At 39.7% G+C, this 22,434-nt stretch overlaps 1 protein-coding gene across 1 annotated transcript in view; it reads right to left on the reverse strand.

Annotated features, from left to right (window-relative positions):
• Positions 1-6,033: 6,033 nt before the first annotated feature.
• Positions 6,034-22,434, reverse strand: part of LOC310953914 (attractin-like protein 1) — a gene marked incomplete at its 5' end in the record, with an annotated part of 258,550 nt that continues 242,149 nt past the window's right edge. Inside the window, one exon of the mRNA XM_083923179.1 lies at positions 6,034-6,168. Within this exon, the coding sequence (XP_083779305.1) occupies positions 6,047-6,168 (122 nt within the window). The 3' untranslated portion in view covers positions 6,034-6,046. The remainder of the gene's footprint in view (positions 6,169-22,434) is intronic.

Below are 22,434 nucleotides of genomic sequence, written 5' to 3' on the forward strand. Positions count from 1 at the left end.
CGCGTCACACACTATTTCCTCATGAATGGACCATCTGAGGAGGAAGCTGGTCACCTCGACCCGTCCGCTGACCCTCTGCAGGCGTCCACCATGTCACCGTGGTTACCGCCCACATTATCAAGCTGGTGCAGCGCGTCAGTAGCATAGGTCTCTTTCAAGTATTGTGTGTGTGTCCCCTGCCTTTATTCATCCAGACTCGGTTGACTGAGCACACTTGCACTTTCTTTTGCCATCCCCTGCTTCACGCTCGTTCAGTCAAAGGCATTTAGAGCTCTGGATATAAACTCCTACACCGTTTGCCACCAAGCAGATTTAGTTGGTTTTTTTAAGTTGTTGAAGAAGTGGGCGTTTCTTCACCAATCTGATCACAGTGTGAGTGTGAGTGTGTGTGTGTGTGTGTGTGTGTGTGAGTGTGTGAGACAGCAGTGTGCTTTGTAATCCTGTGTCGGCCCCCGGGCTGACTCAGACTGTCTGTAATCACCCGCCCCCTTAATTGGTGCATAAAGACTGAGGCCTGGATGGGGCATCCGTTGTGATCCGATGTGGCCCTCTGTGTGTGTGTGTCTGTGTATGTGTTTCTGTCTGTGTGTCTGTGTGTGTGTGTGTGTGTGTGTGTGTGTGTGTGTGTGTGTGTGTGTGAGAGCTGAAAGGCATCTCCCTGAATACGTCCAAATGAAGAACGAATTGAGGACTTCAACTCAAGAGTGCTTTGTTCCGATGAGGCTGAGGCACTTTTAGAAACTTGAACGCTAAACTGACCATTTTGAAACAAAAACCTTATTATTCTGTCACTTTTTATGACATAATATCCTGTGACATTTGTATAACTTTTTAATAAAACACTGTATGTACTCTAGTATAGCATATACTACAACATACAATACCATACCTTTTGTTGTTGCTATGACAGACGCAGACGTACTATACTTTGACTTTTTCACAAGTTTTTAATGAGAAACTATAGAAATGACTTTTTACGACACACTAAACTGAGTTTTTTCGACATAGCCTGACTTTTTTATGACTTTTGATGGCTTTCTAGTTTTGTTTTTGTTGATGAAATCACTTCTTTTGCCTCCCAAGTGTTGCAATACTCTTAAACTTGGCATATAAAGATCATTCATTGGAGATAGTTTGATTTCACATATGTGGGACCCGGCCCAGAGTATGTGTCACACTCTTAGCCTCCATTTTCTACCAGAATGTAATGAAATCAAAACAGATGTTAAAGGGTTTAAAACATCCCCACATTAACTCCAGTCCATGGCAGGATGTCGTGAAGTCCACAATGGCCCCTTTCTTCTTTCCTCTCGCTGCATGTTTGCAGCCACTTTGCGTGTTCAGGTATTGAGCTACTTACTGTACATTGACTTGACTCTAAAAACACAATTCCTCCTTTTATTCTCAGAACTGGTTCAAAACCGTCTCAGATCAGGGTGAAAGGGAAAGTGCACCACTTCCTGCTGCCTCCGACGGCATGTATCGAGCAGAGCGGCGATGCCAGCACCCCACTTAATGCTAAACACTGCAGTCTTTTATCTGGAGATAAAATACAGTGAGCTGAGTGTAAAGTGGAGCACTTATCTCCTCCTGGTCACTAATGGTGGTGACCGTAGTAGCATTGGCCTAATGTGATGTTCAGAGGCCTTTCAAGTTCCAGATTCGACTTCAAAGAAATGAGTTAGAAGCTAAACTCCGATAAACAGGGTGGGAAAACAGCCTTTAATTGTGGCTATTTACAGATTTTGTTGTTGAAGTTCATCAGAGACACAGTGAATAGTAAACACAAACATATTTAATGTCATAGATTAAGCCTCTGAATGTTCTCATGTGTCCAGGTCGTCGTTATCCTCAAAGCAATTTCAGTCCAAAGCAACTGGACTTGGTTGTTTGTCTAGGAAGACGTTTCACCTCTCATCCAAGAGGCTTCATCAGTTCATGTACGCATCTGACCAGGACCAGGACCAGGCTGGGACTGGACCAGGACCAGGACCAGGCTGGGGACTGGACCAGGACCAGGCTGGGACTAGACTAGGACCAGTTCTGGTACATGAACTGATGAAGCCTCTTGGATGAGAGGGGAAACGTCTTCCCTGACAAATAACCAAGTCCAGTTGCTTTGGACTGTAATTGCTTTGAGAATGTAATAGATTGTATTTTTTTATAGATGAATTTTGTAAAAATGACTCCTATGTAACTGAGCAGTCTGAGACATTGGTTACAGGAGGATAAGGTATTTTGCGGTAAAAGAAGGAACATGCTAATGATGAGTGACATTGAAGCGTTGTTTACCCACGTTTTTATTTACCCTTTATTTCACTGAGTGTGGAGGATTTTGAAATCCAGCCTGCCAGACAGTAGTGCGCTGCAGCCCCGGATACAATGGATGTTGGTGTTTTCTTCTAGTTATCGTCCCACGTTTGCGTAAAATTGTCAGATTCTTGAAGATCACCGTGGCACCATGGTTCCTACCGCTTTATGACTAAGGACACAATCCTCGGTCCAGGTCCAAGTACACGTCAGCTATTTTTTTGTGAAGAAATACAGAATATACTACATTACAATATAACACATTCTGCCCACTTGACTATGTTATGTTGGTGGTTAGCACTCACTGCAAGACGGTTCCTGGTTCCGATCCGAGCTGGGGCGTTTCTTTTCTCTCCGGGTTCTCCGGTTTCCTCCCACAGTCCAAAGACGTGCAGGTGTTCGGTTCATTGATGACTCTAAATTGACCGTAGGTGTAGATGGTTGTCTGTCTCTATGTTCGGGTGGACCCTGCCTTAGAGCGCACTCACACGGTCCGTCCGTACCGTTCCCCAGCGCGTATTACAGCTAAACTCTAGTTCGTTTGACCAGTGTGAGTGCAACCGTACCGCGCCTAGGAACGGCACGCTTGCCGTCCACGGCCCGTTTGGGAGAGGTGGGCTTTAGTAAAGCACGTTTGCACATGTACGAGCACGAGCGTGCGCACGTGTACGAGCACGAGGCCTACGGCGGTTCTGAGGTCATTTCCTGTGCGCCTGTTGGGACATAGAAAAAAGAAGGAGGGACCATGCGCGGACATTTCAAACAATGGCGGTGAAAGGTTCACGTTGGTGTGATGCGGAGGTGGAGTGTTTACTGCAGATTTGGTCGATGAAAAGATTCAAAAACAGTCGACAAGACGCACAAAAACTCCGAGGTCTACGGAAAGATTTGGAAACAAAGCGGTTGAAGATGGATGGATGGATGGATGGATGGATGTGCACATTTGACATATCGGCTTGAGGGTGACACTGAAAGGTGTCCAAATGGAAAGGGTTCCTCGTCTGGGGACAACAGATGAGTAAAAGTATAATTTGTCCTTTTGTAAATGAAGTCATGTTGTGCTTTTTCCTTCTGTTGGTCCATTCAGGTTGCTGAGCCGGTCTCTATGTAACTCTATCAGCAGTGTTGGATGGCAGAGTCTATAGTGTTGGGGTTACCTTGTCATTTGACCCTATTGACATCCTGAGAACACCGATCAATACAGAGGTAAGCATGCACGCGCACACGCGCACACACACACACACACACACACACACACACACACACACAGAGTATATCAGATCTAGTTACCATACGAAAAGGCATCAAAAATGTTTTAATTGTAAATGTACAGATTTATGCTCATACAGACAAAACGATGTGGTGAGCTGCCCTTTGTTAACATAAGTCTCAACAACAGACTGGTGCAAGGTTACAATGAAAAACAGACTCAGTATACAGACAGGACAGTACGTGTGTTTTATAAACTTACAGTATCGTTCAAAAGTTTGGAATCAGCTTTAATATCGATGTTTTTCTTCAACAATAACGATTTAAACAGAGATAAAAACGCCATCATTCAGTCACTTAATTAACATTTGAAGAGTTCTGATCCCAAAATGTTTCAGCCTGTGATGAACTGAACTTGAACTTTCAATTGTCAGTGTGTTTGTTGACAGTTGAGCCGTTACACAGAGATTTATTCTCCAGGTACAAATAAACCTTCATGCAAAATAACATCCATTTGTAAAAAGAACTTTCTCCGACCTAAAAGCATCAAAGACCATTCAGGGCGCACTCACACTGTCCATCCGTACCGTGCCCAAACAGGTTTTTACGGCTAAAGTCTAGTTCCTTTGACCAGTTCCTTTGACCTAGACGCGGCACGGTTGCCGACCACGGCCCGTTTAGGAGAGGTGGGCTTTTGTAAAGCACGTTTGCACATGTACGAGCACGAGCGTGCGCACGTGTACGAGCACGAGGCCTACGGCGGTTCTGAGGTCATTTCCTGTGCGCCTGTTGGGACATAGAAAAAAGAAGGAGGGACCATGCGCGGACATTTAAAACAATGGCGGTGAATGGTTCACGTTGGTGTGATGCGGAGGTGGAGTGTTTACTGCAGATTTGGTCGATGAAAAGATTCAAAAACAGTCGACAAGGCGCACAAAAACTCCGAGGTCTACGGAAAGATCTGGAAACAAAGCCACGCATCGCCATGACGTCATCAATGCGTGTGACGTGTTACGGCGTGATTACGTATAGGCAGCAAGAAGCATTCTCCGAGGCCCAGGTAGTGTGAGTACAAACGGGCCTGGAGGGGGGGACAAGGACCCTAAAGCACGGGGCACGGGACGGAGGCACAGTGGGAGGGCGCCCTAAAGCACAGATTTTGTTGAAATCCCAAACTTTTGAACGATAATGCGACTTTACTGTGTATGTGCAGGTGATTAAAATGGACTTAACAGTAATTGAGGTTATTTAAAACAATAGGTGAGGGAACAAACTTGCTATGATATGCATAAAATATATATTTGGATAATAAAAGCCACCGAGGGTAAAAGCAAAAAAAGGGAATACTGCACAGACCTACTTAAAAACCTACTCTTCAGACTTTAGTGCAAATGTAGAACTAATGTCTAACTTGTAATTTGCATAATTAATAAATATGACATAAGGAGTTATGTTACATAAACGTTTGTCATGAGGAAATATGAGTCGTGTCTTCACAGTAAGAACTGAATGAATAGGCATATGAATACCATCAGTAGTGTGTGTGTGATGATACCAACCTTGAGGTTACGTTGCAGCCCAGAATTAATATTATATTTGGACGATCGGTTGCATAATATTCTCCCACAGAGGATCCTAATGTACGGGTAAAGCATTTCACTTATAGTGCATATACAGACGTGTGTGTAAAGCCCAAAGCTACGCGTAATGGACCCTTCTTCCATTACAGAGGACCTGAGCAAATATCAAAAACCTCAAATTTTGGTGCAGGGAAATAAAAACATAAATCACAAGTATTTCATAAAGGACACAATTCAACAGTTACATCCAATGATCTTTGAACATCTCAACAGTAGTAGCCTTTGAAATGCCTCAAGGAGACTTCCTCCCAAAGCAAACGCTTGTCACAGACCACCCGCTGCAGTGTTTCGTATTGATCTGGTTGGGTCCATGTTCTCTTCCAGCGCTGCTCCCGCCTCAGAGTGGGTTTGTAAGTCAGGAGGACTTCATTTCAGCTCAGTTCAATATTGTTCACAAAAGCTCGAAGCCATTTAGTTTGGTTTAATGGTCTAAAACAAGTGTTTTTCTCTCTGTCAATATGGCAGACTGCATGACAGACAAGTGGAGCCCCGGAGATGCAGAGCCACATGGCGTGGACTGGGGGAAAAAAGAGAAAGCCTGCCAGCATTCATATTAAATGTCTGGGGGAAAAAAGCTGTGGTGGAGAAACAGGCTTTCTCTGTCGATCTGCAGGTTTCCAATTCTTGCTGTCCTGGCTCATCAGGATCAACACATACACAGGGGACAAGGGAAGCATGTTGATGAAGGAGTTTCCCGTCTGATCCAGGGACGTAATGGACCGTGAGTGCCATTTTTCCCAGTTTAAGTGGCTTTGGATGAAACAGTGAATACATTTCCCCTATCCAAGTCCATCCAGACCCAGTTTCTGCAGGCTTCGTTTACAATGTATGAGAACATCTCCCGGGGCCGTGACGGCTATCTTGTACCTCTTTGAGGGAAATGCAGTTCATACGCAGGTCCCCTGGTGGTGCACGATGTGTTTGCGGTGCTTCAGACCCAGCCCTCTTTCTTTGAAGTCCATCACTCGCTGTTGTGATGTGTCTACCAGAGCACTGGCTATGGCAATACCTAGAAGCACAGAGAGAAGAGAGAGTTATTCATGGTCAAATATAACATGCTGTTTCAGATGTTTGTTTTATCCAAAGCGCTGCAAAGTTAAACATTTTTATGATAGATGGCCTTTTGAGCCAAGGTCGTGGCCACTCCGCTGCGTTAATAAGGCTTAATTATGGCAACGGACCACCTACGTTAGATTGTAAATGGTCTTGTACTTATATAGCGCCTTTCTCAAGGTGCTTTTACAGGTTTTGTCACATTCACATTCACACTGATGGCAGTGGACGTCTACACACCATCTAATCTAATCATTCACACCACATTTTCACACCCAGGCACAGCACGAGGAGCAATTCAGGGTTCAGAGTCTTGCCCAAGGACACTTCCACATGTTGACCGGGGGAGGTGGGGATCGAATCCCCGATCTCTTGAATGGAGGACGACCCACTCTGGCACTGAGCAACAGTCGCCTATTGTCAGATATACAGATTCATTTCTCATCTGTCAGTATTCTGAAGTTCCTCTCTCCACTATAGGTAAAATGTGGAGTTCCACAAGGTCCTATTGTGGGTCCCCTGTTGTTTTATGAACACTTTTGTTTCTGCTTCAAAACAGACCAAGCACCGCCTCAACTCACACGTGTTTTTCCTTGCTGTGGTTGTTTGTAGGTCCGATTGTTTGCATCCAATGAGCTTTTGGTCTTCTCTATTGATAATGCTCCTTGAAATGAACTGAGAGGTTCTGAATAACATCTCATCTCATCTCATCTTCAGCCTCTTATCCGGGGTCGGGTCTCAGTGGCAGCAGCTTCAGCAGGGGACCCCAAACTTCCCTTTCCCGGGCCACATTAACCAGCTCTAACTGGGGGATCCTGAGGCGTTCCCAGGCCAGTGTGGAGATCTAATCTCTCCACCTGGTCCTGGGTCTTCCCCGAGGCCTCCTCCCAGCTGGACGTGCCTGGAACACCTCCCTAGGGAGGCGCCCAGGGTTCATCCTTACCAGATGATCCTGAACCACCTCAACTGGCTCCTTTCAAAGCAAAGGAGCAGCGGCTCTACTCCGAGTTCCTCACGGATGCTGAACTTCTCCCCCTCTCTCTAAGGGAGACTCCAGCCCCCCTCCTGAGGAAACATCCCGCTTCTACCCACAACCTGGTTCTTTGGGTCCTGATCTAGCTTTCATGACCACAGGTGAGGGTAGGAACCAAGATTGAGCGGTAGATCGAGAGCTTTGTCTTCCTCAGCTCTCTTTTGGTCACAACGGTGCGGTAGAGCCCCCGCTGATCCGATTCTCCGGCCAAACTCACGCTCCATCGTCCCCTCACTCGTGAACAAGATCCTGAGGTACTTGAACTCCTTCACTTAGGGGGTAAGGACTCACCTGGAGTAAGCAATCCACCGGTTTCCTGCTGAGAGCCATGGCCTCAGATTTAGAGGTGCTGATCTCTAAAGCACCTCTAAATGCATGTTCTGAATAACATGCATTTGCAAATTAGTCTGACGATGCTGCCGGAAACTTGTAACAAGGTCATGATGGAGAGGAAGAAGAAGGAAGAAACCAAAGTTTGGCTTCATTTTATGAAGAAAGACGACAGCAATGCTGCTTCAGGTACGTATGTATGTCACTCTCCTGGATTAAAGGACCACTGCACTGTGTTCACACTCAGATAAAGAAATGTCAGACACTGAAAACCTGTAACCGACCTTTTTCCATACAGGACACTGCCACATTATTTGTTGTCATGTTATCAGTGTATTCCTGTGTCTTTGTGTATGTTGAATTATTCTTGCGCTATTTGGGGCCACAGAAAATAACATACGCATCATCTTAACATCCAGAAAAGCTTTTATCAGGGTCTCTCAGAAGACAAGGGCTCTAACTGAGGTCACTGAAGCGAATCTCCATCTCCCACCATCCTTTCTCCTTTATCAGACGTCATACCTCTTAAAACAACTTCTGTATCTGAGGCTTGACTCGCTCTTCACAGCGAGGTTTGAAGAGAGCAGGCCGGACACACAAAGGCATCAGATGCCTCGCAGCATTGTGTTACATTGGCAGTAGCTGCAGTTGTTGTTGTTAATGTGGATTTAGAGTCATGGCAGCTTTTTAGCGAGGGCAGCTAGTCCTGTCTTTCCCTTTCCTGACATCCGTGGGCTTGACAATGCACGGCCGTTATGACGAGAGCTCAATCTGCCGGTGTCCAGGAGCCAGAGACACAAAAACAGGCAAACAGTGCAGGGGATCTGCTGCGCTCTCGATATGATTTGGATGCAGGTTGTTTTGAGCATTTCACACTCAAGTGATTCTTGGGATTTTTTCAGTGGGTGGAAAAGGGGAAAGCCGATTACACAGTGGCTGTGTGTGTACGTGACTGCAGGTTTGTGTGTGTGATGGTGTAAACACACACACACCTGTGCTCACGGATACTTTCCAAAAAGCCACACAGACTGATACAGCAGTCGATGGCTGTGTGCAACACCTGGAGTGTTGGAATTTGGGTCTTTATGCTTGTTTCACTTTGGTTTGTTTCGTCTACTACAAATGCTTTTTTATGCTTTATGCTCCGTAGGTGTTTGTGTGGTTGCAGCTCTACTTTGATGCCACTTTGATGCCCTCGGGGACGCTGAGGTCACGTTCTTGGTATTTGTTTTATTTCTGACAGGCTGGAGGTCGTACGGACGGTTTGGGAGGGAAAGAGGGATATTATTATTATTATTATGTAAAATATTCTCGGGGCCTTTCTGTGTGCATGTTGTCCCCGTGTCTGCGTGTGTTTTCTCCAGGTTCTCCGGTTTCCTCCCACAGTCCAAAGACGTGCAGGTGTTCGGTTCATTGATGACTCTAAATCACCCGTACGTGTGAATGGTTGTCTGTCTCTGTTCGTCTCTATGTGTCCTGTGATAGACTGGCTTCCTGTCCAGGGTGGACCCCGCCTCACGCCCGATGTCAGCTGGGATCAGCTCCAGCCCCCCGTGACCCCGACAGGGACAAGAGGATGAAGATGAATGAATGAAAAACAACGTTCTCATGTCTCCATTAGATGGAAGTTTTTACACAAAAGGAAAGGAATTAAACGTGATTTCAGGTGGAACTAAATTTGTTTAACAGCTCAGGAACAAATATATTTTAATAAGCACGTTTAACGAAGCACAAACTTCATTTAATAAGTTGGTTTTGTACAATATAAAGATGAGATACTGTGCTTATTGTTTTGATTGTACATATTTTGTGTTTTCAGACATAAACAGCAGAATTCATGATATTTTTGATGTTTTACATTAAACTATTATCGTGATTCTGTCATGTTTGAAACCAAGCCAAGCCAAGCCACACACACACACACAGACAAAAAAACTCAAAAAACACAAAAAACCCTTAAAAAAATGCAAAAAACCCTTAAATAACGCCAAAAAAACCCTTAAAAAATGCAAAATACCCTTAAAAAAACCTTAAAAATCGCAAAAAAACCCTTAAAAAACGCAAAAAAGACGCAAAAAAACCTGAAAATGCTAAAAAAAAAACCCTGAAAAAACGCAAAAAAGACACAAAAAAACCTCAGGAAACAAAAAAAACTTGAAAAAACGCCAAAAAATACCTTAAAAACGCCAAAAAAACCCTTAAAAACACAAAAAAGACGCAAAAAAACCTCAGAAAACCCCAAAAAAACGCAAAAAACCCCTTAAAAAACGAAAATAAAAACCTCAGAAAACCCTAAAAAACGCAAAAAACTCTTAAAAAACGATAATAAAAACCTTAAAAAATCCTTAAAAAACGCAAAAAAACCTTAAAAAACTCAAAAAAAACCCTTAAAAAACATAAAACCCTTAAAAAACGCCTAAAAAACCTTGAAAAATGCCAAAAATACCCTTAATAATGCATAAAACCCTTAAAAAACCCTTAAAAGACGCAAAAAAACTCAGAAAATGCAAAAAAAAACTTAAAAAACGCATAAAACCCTTAAAAAACCCTTAAAAAAGGCAAAACACTAGAAAAACTACAAAAAACCCTTAAAAAAACACAAAGAAACCGTCAAAAAACCCTTAAAAAATTGCATAAAACCCTTAAAAAACGCCCAAAAACCCTTAAAAAACCTTGAAAAACCACCAAAAATACCCTTAAAAAATGCATAAAACCCTTAAAAAACGCAAAAAAACCATTGAAAACCCTTAAAAACGCCAAAAAAGACGTAAAAAAACCCTCAGAAAACGTAAAAAACGCATAAAACCCTTAAAAACGCCTAAAAAACCTTGAAAAATTTCAAAAATACCCTTAAAAATGCATAAAACCCTTAAAAAAACCTTAAAAAACGCAAAAAACCTCAAAAAACGCCAAAAAAACCTTTAAAAAAACGCATAAAACCTTTAAAAAACGCCTAAAAAACCTTGAAAAATGCCAAAAATACCCTTAAAAATGCATAAATCCCTTAAAAAAAAACCTAAAAAACGCCAAAACCCTTAAAAGACGCAAAAAACCTCAGAAAACGTAAAAAAACCCCTTAAAAAACGCCCAAAAAATCTTTAAAAACGCATAAAACCCTTAAAAAAACTTGAAAAAACACCAAAAATACCCTTATAAAATGCCCAAAAACCCTTAAAAAAACTTAAAAACCGCCCAAAAAATCTTAAAAAAACGCCAAAAACCCCTCAGAAAACGAAAAAAAAACTTAAAAAAACGCATAAAACCCTTAAAAAACGCCTAAAAAACGCCAAAAACCCTTAAAAAAAAACCTTAAAAGATGCAAAAAAACTCAAAACGCAAAAAAAACCCTTAAAAACCTTGAAAAAAACACCAAAAATACCCTTAAAAAATGCATAAAACCCTTAAAAAACGCAAAAAAAACCCTTAAAAAAAACTTAAAATGCCATAAAAACCTTAAAAAACGCCAAAAAACCCTTAAAAAACGCAAAAAAACCCCTGAAAAAACGCAAAACCCCCTTAAAAACGCAAAAAAACCCAGAAAAACGCCAAAAACACGCAAAAAAACCTCAGGAAACACCAAAAAAACGCCGAAAAAATGCCAAAAATACCCTTAAAAATGCATAAAACCCTTAAAAAAAAACCTAAAAAACGCCAAAAACCCTTAAAAAACCCCTTTAAAGACGCAAAAAAACCTCAGAAAACGTAAAAAAACCCTTAAAAAATGACAAAAAATCTTAAAAAACGCACAAAACCCTTAAAAAATACTTGAAAAAACACCAAAAATATCCTTAAAAAATGCCCAAAAACCCTTAAAAAACTTAAAAACTGGCAAAAAAAACTTAAAAAATGCCAAAAACCCCTCAGAAAACAAAAAACCTTAAAAAAACGCATAAAACCCTTAAAAAACGCCTAAAAAACCTTGAAAAATGCCCAAAATACCCTTAATAATGCATAAAACCCTTAAAAAAAACCTTAAAAAACGCCAAAAACCCTTAAAAAACCCTTAAAAGATGCAAAAAAATGCCAAAAATACCCTTAATAATGCATAAAACCCATAAAAAAACCTTAAAAAACAAAAAACGCCAAAAAAACCTTTAAAAAAACGCATAAAACCCTTAAAAAACGCCTAAAAAACCTTGAAAAAAATGCCAAAAATACCCTTAAAAATGCATAAATCCCTTAAAAAAAACCCTAAAAAACGCCAAAAACCCTTAAAAAACCCTTAAAAGATGCAAAAAAATGCCAAAAATACCCTTAATAATGCATAAAACCCTTAAAAAAACCTTAAAAAACAAAAAACGCCAAAAAAAACTTTAAAAAAACGCATAAAACCCTTAAAAAACGCCTAAAAAACCTTGAAAAAAATGCCAAAAATACCCTTAAAAATGCATAAATCCCTTAAAAAAACCCTAAAAAACGCCAAAAACCCTTAAAAAAACCCCTTAAAAGACGCAAAAAACCTCAGAAAACGTAAAAAAAACCCCTTAAAAAACGCATAAAACCCTTAAAAAAAAACCAAAAATACCCTTATAAAATGCCCAAAAACCCTTAAAAAAACTTAAAAACCGCCAAAAAAATCTTAAAAAAACGCCAAAAACCCCTCAGAAAACGACAAAAAAACTTAAAAAAACGCATAAAACCCTTAAAAAACGCCTAAAAAACGCCAAAAACCCTTAAAAAAACCCTTAAAAGATGCAAAAAAACTCAGAAAACGCAAAAAAAACCTTGAAAAAAAACACCAAAAATACCCTTAAAAAATGCATAAAACCCTTAAAAAACGCAAAAAAAACCCTTAAAAAAAACTTAAAAGGCCATAAAAACCTTAAAAAACGCAAAAAAAACCTTAAAAAACGCAAAAAAACGCAAAAAAGAAACTTTATCTTTCAAAGTTCAGACGTCCACCACCAGAGTCCTCCAAAACGCAAAACCCCCTTAAAAACGCAAAAAAACCCCAGAAAAACGCCAAAAACACGCAAAAAAACCTCAGGAAACACCAAAAAAACGCATAAAACCCTTAAAAAACGCCTAAAAAACCTTGAAAAAATGCCAAAAATACCCTTAAAAATGCATAAAACCCTTTAAAAAGACCTAAAAAACGCCAAAAACCCTTAAAAAAACCGTTTAAAGACTCAAAAAAAACTCAGAAAACGTAAAAAAAACCCTTAAAAAATGACAAAAAATCTTCAAAAACGCATAAAACCCTTAAAAAATCCTTGAAAAAACACCAAAAATATCCTTAAAAAATGCCCAAAAACCCTTAAAAAACTTAAAAACTGGCAAAAAAATCTTAAAAAACGCCAAAAACCCCTCAGAAAATTACAAAAAAACCTTAAAAAAACGCATGAAACCCTTAAAAAACGCCTAAAAAACCTTGAAAAATGCCAAAAATACCCTTAAAAATGCATAAATCCCTTAAAAAAAACCTAAAAAACGCCAAAAACCCTTAAAAAACGCAAAAAACCCTCAGAAAACATAAAAAAAACCCTTAAAAAACGCCAAAAAAATCTTAAAAAACGCATAAAACCCTTAAAAAAACTTGAAAAAACACCAAAAATACCCTTATAAAATGCCCAAAAAAACGCCAAAAACCCCTCAGAAAACGACAAAAAAACCTTTAAAAAAACGCATAAAACCCTTAAAAAACGCCTTAAAAACCTTGAAAAAAATGCCAAAAATACCCTTAAAAATGCATAAATCCCTTAAAAAAAACCTAAAAAACGCCAAAAACCCTTAAAAGACGCAAAAAACCTTAAAAACACATAAAACCCTTAAAAAAACTTGAAAAAAACACCAAAAATACCCTTATAAAATGCCCAAAAACCCTTAAAAAAACTTAAAAACCGCCAAAAATATCTTAAAAAAACGCCAAAAACCCCTCAGAAAACGACAAAAAAAACTTAAAAAAACGCATAAAACCCTTAAAAAACGCCTAAAAAACGCCAAAAATACCCTTAAAAATGCAAAAAACCCTAAAAAACGCCAAAAAACCCTTAAAAGATGCAAAAAACCCTTAAAAAACGCAAAAGGCGAAAAAAAATACAAAAAACCCTTAAAAAAACGCCCAAAAACCCTTAAAAACCTTGAAAAAAACAAAAAATACCCTTAAAAAATGCATAAAACCCTTAAAAACGCAAAAAAAACTTTAAAAAACGCCAAAAAACCCTTAAAAAACGCAAAACCCCCTTAAAAACGCAAAAAAACCCTGAAAAACGCCAAAAAGACGTAAAAAAAACCCTCAGAAAATGTAAAAAACGCATAAAACCCTTAAAAAACGCCTAAAAAACCTTGAAAATTTTCAAAAATACCCTTAAAAATGCATAAAACCCTTAAAAAAACGCAAAAAACCTCAAAAAACGCCAAAAACCCCTCAGAAAACGACAAAAAAACCTTTAAAAAAACGCATAAAACCCTTAAAAAACGCCTAAAAAACCTTGAAAAAAATGCCAAAAATACCCTTAAAAATGCATAAATCCCTTAAAAAAAAACTAAAAAACGCCAAAAACCCTTAAAAAAACCCCTTAAAAGACGCAGAAAACCCTCAGAAAACGCAAAAAAAAGCTTAAAAAACACATAAAACCCTTAAAAAAAACCTAAAAAACGCCAAAAACCCTTAAAAAAAACCCTTAAAAGACGCAAAAAACCTCAGAAAACGTTAAAAACCGCCAAAAAAATCTTAAAAAAACGCCAAAAACCCCTCAGAAAACGACAAAAAAAACCTTAAAAAAACGCATAAAACCCTTAAAAAACGCCTAAAAAACGCCAAAAACCCTTAAAAAAAAACCTTAAAAGATGCAAAAAAACTCAGAAAACGCAAAAAAAACTTAAAAAACGCCCAAAAACCGTTAAAAACCTTGAAAAAAACACCAAAGATACCCTTAAAAAAATGCATAAAACCCTTAAAAAACGCAAAAAAACCCTTAAAAAAAACTTAAAAGGCCAAAAAAACCTTAAAAAACCCCAAAAAAACCCTTAAAAAAACGCAAAACCCCCTTAAAAACGCAAAAAAACCCTGAAAAAAAGAAAAAAACCCTTAAAAACGCAAAAAACCCCAGAAAAACGCCAAAAACACGCAAAAAAACCTCAGGAAACACCAAAAAAACGCATAAAACCCTTAAAAAACGCCTAAAAAACGTGAAACATTTCAAAAATACCCTTAAAAAAACCTTAAAAAATGCAAAAAACCTCAAAAAACGCCAAAAAGAAAGAAAGAAAAAAACCCTTAAAAAACAATAATAAAAACCTTAAAAAATGCTTAAAAAACGCATAAAAAACCCTTACAAACACAAAACCCTTAAAAAACGCAAAAAACTACAAAAAACCTTTAAAAAAACACAATAAAAACCTTAAAAAACGCATAAAACCCTTAAAAAACGCCCAAAAACCCTTAATTAACCTTGAAAAAACACCAAAAATACCCTTAAAATTCATAAAACCCTTAAAAACGCCAAAAAAAACGTATAAAACGCCAAAAACCCTTAAAAAACGCCCAAAAAATCTTAGAAACGCCAAAAAACACAAAAAACCCTTAAAAAAAACGCAAAAAACCCTTAAAAAAATGCAAAAAAACCTTATAAAATGCATAAAACCCTTTAAAAAAACCCTAAAAAACGCCAAAAACCCTTAAAAATACCTTAAAAGATGCAAAAAAACTCAGAAAACGCAAAATAAACCCTTAAAAAACGCCAAAAAACCTTAAAAAACGCATAAAACCCTTAAAAAACGCAAAAGACGAAAAAAACTACAAAAAAACCCTTAAAAAAACGCCCAAAAACCTTGAAAAAAACACAAAAAATACCGTTAAAAAATGCATAAAACCCTTAAAAAACGCCAAAAACCCTTAAAAAAAATTAAAAAAGGCCAAAAAAATCTTAAAAAACGCCAAAAAAACCCTTAAAAAACGCAAAACCCCCTTAAAAACGCAAAAAAAAAACCAGAAAAACGCCAAAAAGACGCAAAAAAACTTCAGGAAACACAATAAAACGCATAAAACCCTTAAAAAACGTGAAACATTTCTAAAATACCCTTAAAAATGTATAAAACTCTTAAAAAAAACCTTAAAAAACCCAAAAACCCTTAAAATAAACCTTAAAAACGCCAAAAAACCCTTAAAACAAAACCTTAAAACGCCAAAAAACCCTTAAAAAACGCAAAACCCCCTTAAAAACGCAAAAAAACCCTGAAAAACGCCAAAAAGACGTAAAAAAACCCTCAGAAAATGTAAAAAACGCATAAAACCCTTAAAAAACGCCTAAAAAACCTTGAAAATTTTCAAAAATACCCTTAAAAATGCATAAAACCCTTAAAAAAACGCAAAAAACCTCAAAAAACGCCAAAAACCCCTCAGAAAACGACAAAAAAACCTTTAAAAAAACGCATAAAACCCTTAAAAAACGCCTAAAAAACCTTGAAAAAAATGCCAAAAATACCCTTAAAAATGCATAAATCCCTTAAAAAAAAACTAAAAAACGCCAAAAACCCTTAAAAAAAACCCTTAAAAGACGCAGAAAACCCTCAGAAAACGCAAAAAAAAGCTTAAAAAACACATAAAACCCTTAAAAAAAACCTAAAAAACGCCAAAAACCCTTAAAAAAAACCCTTAAAAGACGCAAAAAACCTCAGAAAACGTTAAAAACCGCCAAAAAAATCTTAAAAAAACGCCAAAAACCCCTCAGAAAACGACAAAAAAAACCTTAAAAAAACGCATAAAACCCTTAAAAAACGCCTAAAAAACGCCAAAAACCCTTAAAAAAAAACCTTAAAAGATGCAAAAAAACTCAGAAAACGCAAAAAAAAACTTAAAAAACGCCCAAAAACCGTTAAAAACCTTGAAAAAAACACCAAAGATACCCTTAAAAAAATGCATAAAACCCTTAAAAAACGCAAAAAAACCCTTAAAAAAAACTTAAAAGGCCAAAAAAACCTTAAAAAACCCCAAAAAAACCCTTAAAAAAACGCAAAACCCCCTTAAAAACGCAAAAAAACCCTGAAAAAAAGAAAAAAACCCTTAAAAACGCAAAAAACCCCAGAAAAACGCCAAAAACACGCAAAAAAACCTCAGGAAACACCAAAAAAACGCATAAAACCCTTAAAAAACGCCTAAAAAACGTGAAACATTTCAAAAATACCCTTAAAAAAACCTTAAAAAATGCAAAAAACCTCAAAAAACGCCAAAAAGAAAGAAAGAAAAAAACCCTTAAAAAACAATAATAAAAACCTTAAAAAATGCTTAAAAAACGCATAAAAAACCCTTACAAACACAAAACCCTTAAAAAACGCAAAAAACTACAAAAAACCTTTAAAAAAACACAATAAAAACCTTAAAAAACGCATAAAACCCTTAAAAAACGCCCAAAAACCCTTAATTAACCTTGAAAAAACACCAAAAATACCCTTAAAATTCATAAAACCCTTAAAAACGCCAAAAAAAACGTATAAAACGCCAAAAACCCTTAAAAAACGCCCAAAAAATCTTAGAAACGCCAAAAAACACAAAAAACCCTTAAAAAAAACGCAAAAAACCCTTAAAAAAATGCAAAAAAACCTTATAAAATGCATAAAACCCTTTAAAAAAACCCTAAAAAACGCCAAAAACCCTTAAAAATACCTTAAAAGATGCAAAAAAACTCAGAAAACGCAAAATAAACCCTTAAAAAACGCCAAAAAACCTTAAAAAACGCATAAAACCCTTAAAAAACGCAAAAGACGAAAAAAACTACAAAAAAACCCTTAAAAAAACGCCCAAAAACCTTGAAAAAAACACAAAAAATACCGTTAAAAAATGCATAAAACCCTTAAAAAACGCCAAAAACCCTTAAAAAAAAATTAAAAAAGGCCAAAAAAATCTTAAAAAACGCCAAAAAAACCCTTAAAAAACGCAAAACCCCCTTAAAAACGCAAAAAAAAAACCAGAAAAACGCCAAAAAGACGCAAAAAAACTTCAGGAAACACAATAAAACGCATAAAACCCTTAAAAAACGTGAAACATTTCTAAAATACCCTTAAAAATGTATAAAACTCTTAAAAAAAACCTTAAAAAACCCAAAAACCCTTAAAATAAACCTTAAAAACGCCAAAAAACCCTTAAAACAAAACCTTAAAACGCCCAAAAACCCTTAAAAAACGCCAAAAAAGAAAAAAACCCTTAAAAAACGATAATAAAAACCTTAAAAAAATCCTTAAAAAATGCAAAAAAACCTCAGAAAACGCAAAAAAAAGCAAAAAGCGCATAAAAAAACCTTGAAAAAAATGCCAAAAATACCCTTAAAAATGCATAAAACCCTTAAAAAACCTTGAAATCCCTTAATAAAAACCTTAAAAAACGCAAAAAGACGCAAAAAAACTACAAAAAACCCCTTAACAAATACAAAAAAACGCCAAAAACCCTTGAAAAACCTTGAAAAAAACCCAAAAATACCCTTAAAAAATGCAGAAAAACCCTTAAAAAATGCCAAAAAACCCTTAAAAAAACTTAAAAAACGCCAAATAAATCTTAAAAACCCCCAAAAAACCTTAAAAACGCAAAACCCCCTTAAAAAACGCAAAAAAACCCCTTAAAAACGCAAAAAAAAAAACCCTTAAAAACGCCAAAAAGACGCAAAAAAACCTCAGGAAACAGAAAAAAAACTTGAAAAAACGCCAGATACGCAAAAAAAAGACGCAAAAAAACACAAAAAGACGCAAAAGGACACAAAAAGACACACAAAAAAAGCATTTTGGCGATTTTTGAAATGCATGAACGCGTCCCATCGAAGACGCGTTCCCCTTTGACAAAGTGCCGTCGTGATTGTGTTGATTTCTTCCAGCTGAACACGCACGTCTCCATTTGCCAAATGAAATTGGTCAAAAGTAATCAAATCATGCTGCAGGTGAGTGCAGGTGCTCATTTGGAGCCAGTGATGTGATTGTTTTGTCAGGTGAGTTGACGCATCATTAGCGCCCCCTCACACCGAACCCCCCCCCCCCCCTCCTCCTGACAGACTAATGGGGTCGTTAGCAAGAGACGAAACTCCCCAGGAACACGGATCGGCCCAGTTTTGATGTGGAGAAACTGGGACCGCAGCTGGAACACATCTGTCGGCTGGAGCCTCGCTCGCTAACCCGGTGACAAACCTCCCAGCCTGGCCGTCGTCTACGTTCCCAACATCAAAGCCCGGCTTCTGACTGTGTTTGCCCTCAATGAAGGCACCGGGGACGGCCGCCTGCTTAGGATGCAGGGTAACAGTGAACAGCAGCGAAGTCAAAGTCAGTCCAACAGAAACGCATTGATATTCAAATATTCACATAGGCTCTGATTCCAGGTTTTTAAAGTAGCAGAAAACAGGACGCACCACTACGACCGCTTTGATGTACGCATGGACGACTCAGGTTTGATCCCGACTAAGATGCCCTTCATTACCTACATGGCAGCGTTTGGCAGAGGCTGAAAAATATCTCCAAATGACCTGAAATCCATATTTGAATGTCTCTGAAATACATTTGGGTGAAAAGGACGAGAAACAGGCAGAAACATGTCCCCAAAAAGTCGAGGCAGATGCAGTCGGCGTTTCTAGACTTTTCTGATTGATGCGCGCACACACGTACACACACACACCTTGGGATAACAGCTGTAATGTCTCCATTACTTGAATCTACTTTTACCCTTAGGGCGGCAGTAGCTCAGTCCATAGGTGACTAGGCTGGGAACCAAAGGGTTGCTGTATCGAGCCCCTGTGTGGACCGTGAATGGAGCGTGGATTGTAGGCTGGAGAGGTGCCAGTTCATCTCCTGGGCACTGCCGAGGTGCTGTTGAGCAAGGCACCGAACCCCCAGCTGCTCAGGGCTCCAGTCACTGGCAGCAAAAATTGAAATTCCCCATTTGCGGGACTAATAAAGGAATTCTTAAGACCCATTCTTGTCTTTTAGGGGGTGCAAAATTAAACATTTCTGAAAAATCAATTTCATTTTTGATTTGGGATCAAAACGTTTCACTTTTGGAGATTTCTGCAAAAATCCCAGTTTGTATGGCAAACACTTGTGGGCGTGTGGCAAACATTAGAACCAATGTTCATTCAGCCATCTTAGGGTCAGAGGTCAACAGACCCCTTTGAAAATGGCCATGCTAGTTTTTCCTTCGGCAAAATGTATCCTAACTTTGGAGCGTTAATTAGCCGCCTCTCAACAAGCTAGCTAGCTAGCTAACACATTGGTTGGTACCAATATGTTCACTCTAGCATTAAAATGGAGTCCGAGACGGACTCTTAAACTCAGTAACGTCGACGGAGATTTCATCCATCCCCTAGAAACACTCTTGGATCTGGTCTAACACCCCCTAGTTCTAAAGAAATTAGATTTATGTGGCTACATCTTTAAAATGCATCTGTGATCTAGGATCCACATTAGGGTCATTAGGTTGACCATCACTCATTGTAACAGCAGCTTTTACTCTTTTTTAATGCCAGGAATCTCATTTTGAAAACAAACCCTACGACAAAGGGCGAACGTCAAAACAACACAGCAAGGTCGGCGCAGTGACTTGATATGATCAAACCTTCATGTCCACCTAAGAGATACACGAGTGTCCTGAGAGTAAAGACCACCTGAGTACCAGCAGACGGATGAAGGAGTCGGGGGCCGCTGAGGGGGAGAGTGCATCCCAGCAGGGTGCACGGTTTCAAAGACAGAGAGGATCAAAGTATCGGAGATCCATTCCGGGTCAATGGAGCCGAGTTTCCCGAGCGATGCCCTGAGATTCCTGTCAAGCAGCGCTCCATGCAGACGCTCGGAGAGAGACGAAAGAGGAGGTGGACTCAGAGAGAGGAAGGGAAAGGACATGGGTGCTGCAGCAGACCTTAAAGGCCAGCAGTCACCGTCTGAGTCTGAGGAAAACTCTAACACACAAACGAGAGAACAAATTTCAGGATTCTTCTTTCCGCCCTTTCTTTCACTCATTAACTGAGCAAGTTATTAAGCAGCAGAAGACACGGAGGATCTGTCTGTTCACCGAGCAATTAGAGTAAAAACAAGCCAGCGAGAGTTTGACTTCACAAATCCAAGTGTTGTCTCATATTAGATTCTTTTTCAAAGTGGTGTCCTCTATGTTTTTAATGCAAATGACCCAAATAAATTTTCTGTCCAGGGATAATAAATCCCCCCCCATTCCCCACCCCCCCCCCCGCTGCCTTTAGGAAGAGGGCCAAAGTGAGAATGATGCTGCAAAAGGCTGAAGATGCTTTGTCAGGACAGAGAGCGAGGAGGGAGGAGTGCAGAGGAAGAAAGACAGAAAGCCGCTTCTTCTTCTTCTACTGTGGAGAGAACTTCCTTCGTATACTGGTGACAGTTACTGACCTCCCCCCTCCATCAGAGAACATGAATAATAAAACAAGACGAGGGGTCTGGGGTCTAATTTAGTGTAAAACGTATTCTCGTCAACAGGGTGAGACTGTGACGTTAAGGTGACGTTATGTTTATGCTTCAAAAGGACTTTCTTTGCGCTCTGATTTCCTTCTTTGCAGTTACTTCAGTAATAAATACACCATCAAGCATCAACGCCATCACGTTAGGTGGTGCCCTCTAGTGCAGTAGCAAACGAGGAAGTAAAGTGACGTAGGAAGGAGATCAGTCTGTGTCAAAGAAACCCAGGTGACAGCTTTTAGGGTAATCCAAGCAGAGACGCATTTTCCTGCAAACGCACAGCTTTTGCATCGTTTTAGTCGACCATTGCCCTCCTCCGACCTCTAACCCCCGCGGCATCACATAACAACAACAGTGCTGCTGCGTGAGAGGACAGAGACGGACCCAGAGACTGTTTACTGAACTGGACTCTGAGCCACATGCATGGGACTGAATGAGGCCCAGCACAGATTTCTCCCTTTTTTCCTGATGCTCTGAATAAGGAGCTAAACTGCTCTAGGCTCTGTTTCTAAATCCAGTTCTATGAAGCTGTGAAAAGTCTCTAAATGTAGTGAGAAAGTGGCGCCTGGGAGTGCTTTGGGACGGGGAAGGGGCAACCAGCAGCCCCCTCTGCTCAGTGAGGACACTAACTGCAGAGTGAAGGGGCTCCCAGCAGCACCCTCTGCTCAGTGAGGACACTAACTGCAGAGTGAAGGGGCTCCCAGCAGCACCCTCTGCTCAGTGAGGACACTAACTGCAGAGTGAAGGGGCTCCCAGCAGCCCCCTCTGCTCAGTGAGGACACTAACTGCAGAGTGAAGGGGCTCCCAGCAGCACCCTCTGCTCAGTGAGGACACTAACTGCAGAGTGAAGGGGCTCCCAGCAGCACCCTCTGCTCAGTGAGGACACTAACTGCAGAGTGAAGGGGCTCCCAGCAGCCCCCTCTGCTCAGTGAGGACACTAACTGCAGAGTGAAGGGGCTCCCAGCAGCACCCTCTGCTCAGTGAGGACACTAACTGCAGAGTGAAGGGGCTCCCAGCAGCACCCTCTGCTCAGTGAGGACACTAACTGCAGAGTGAAGGGGCTCCCAGCAGCCCCCTCTGCTCAGTGAGGACACTAACTGCAGAGTGAAGGGGCTCCCAGCAGCACCCTCTGCTCAGTGAGGACACTAACTGCAGAGTGAAGGGTGCATCAGAGTCCAGAACAGCACCAAAGTCTCCACTAAGATCAGAACCAGGGACACGTTTGTCTCTAGGATGGAGGAGGATTTGGAGAGGAACTCTCCGGTGTTTGGATTCTCCACAGCGTCTCTCTGGGGGGGCATGGTACGAATGGACAGTGTGAGTGCGCCCTAAGCTAACTGGGGTGCATTTACATTACATTTACAGTGAACTTAAGTCACCCGCAAGATGGTGACAGACCGTTGCTTTTGCTGTAAGGCCCCAAAACTACCGGTGCATGACTGGATTTGGCCTACAAAGGGTCACAGTTAA

The sequence above is a fragment of the Echiichthys vipera genome, assembly GCF_963691815.1.
Source record: "Echiichthys vipera genome assembly, chromosome: 11".
Taxonomy (NCBI): domain Eukaryota; kingdom Metazoa; phylum Chordata; class Actinopteri; order Perciformes; family Trachinidae; genus Echiichthys; species Echiichthys vipera.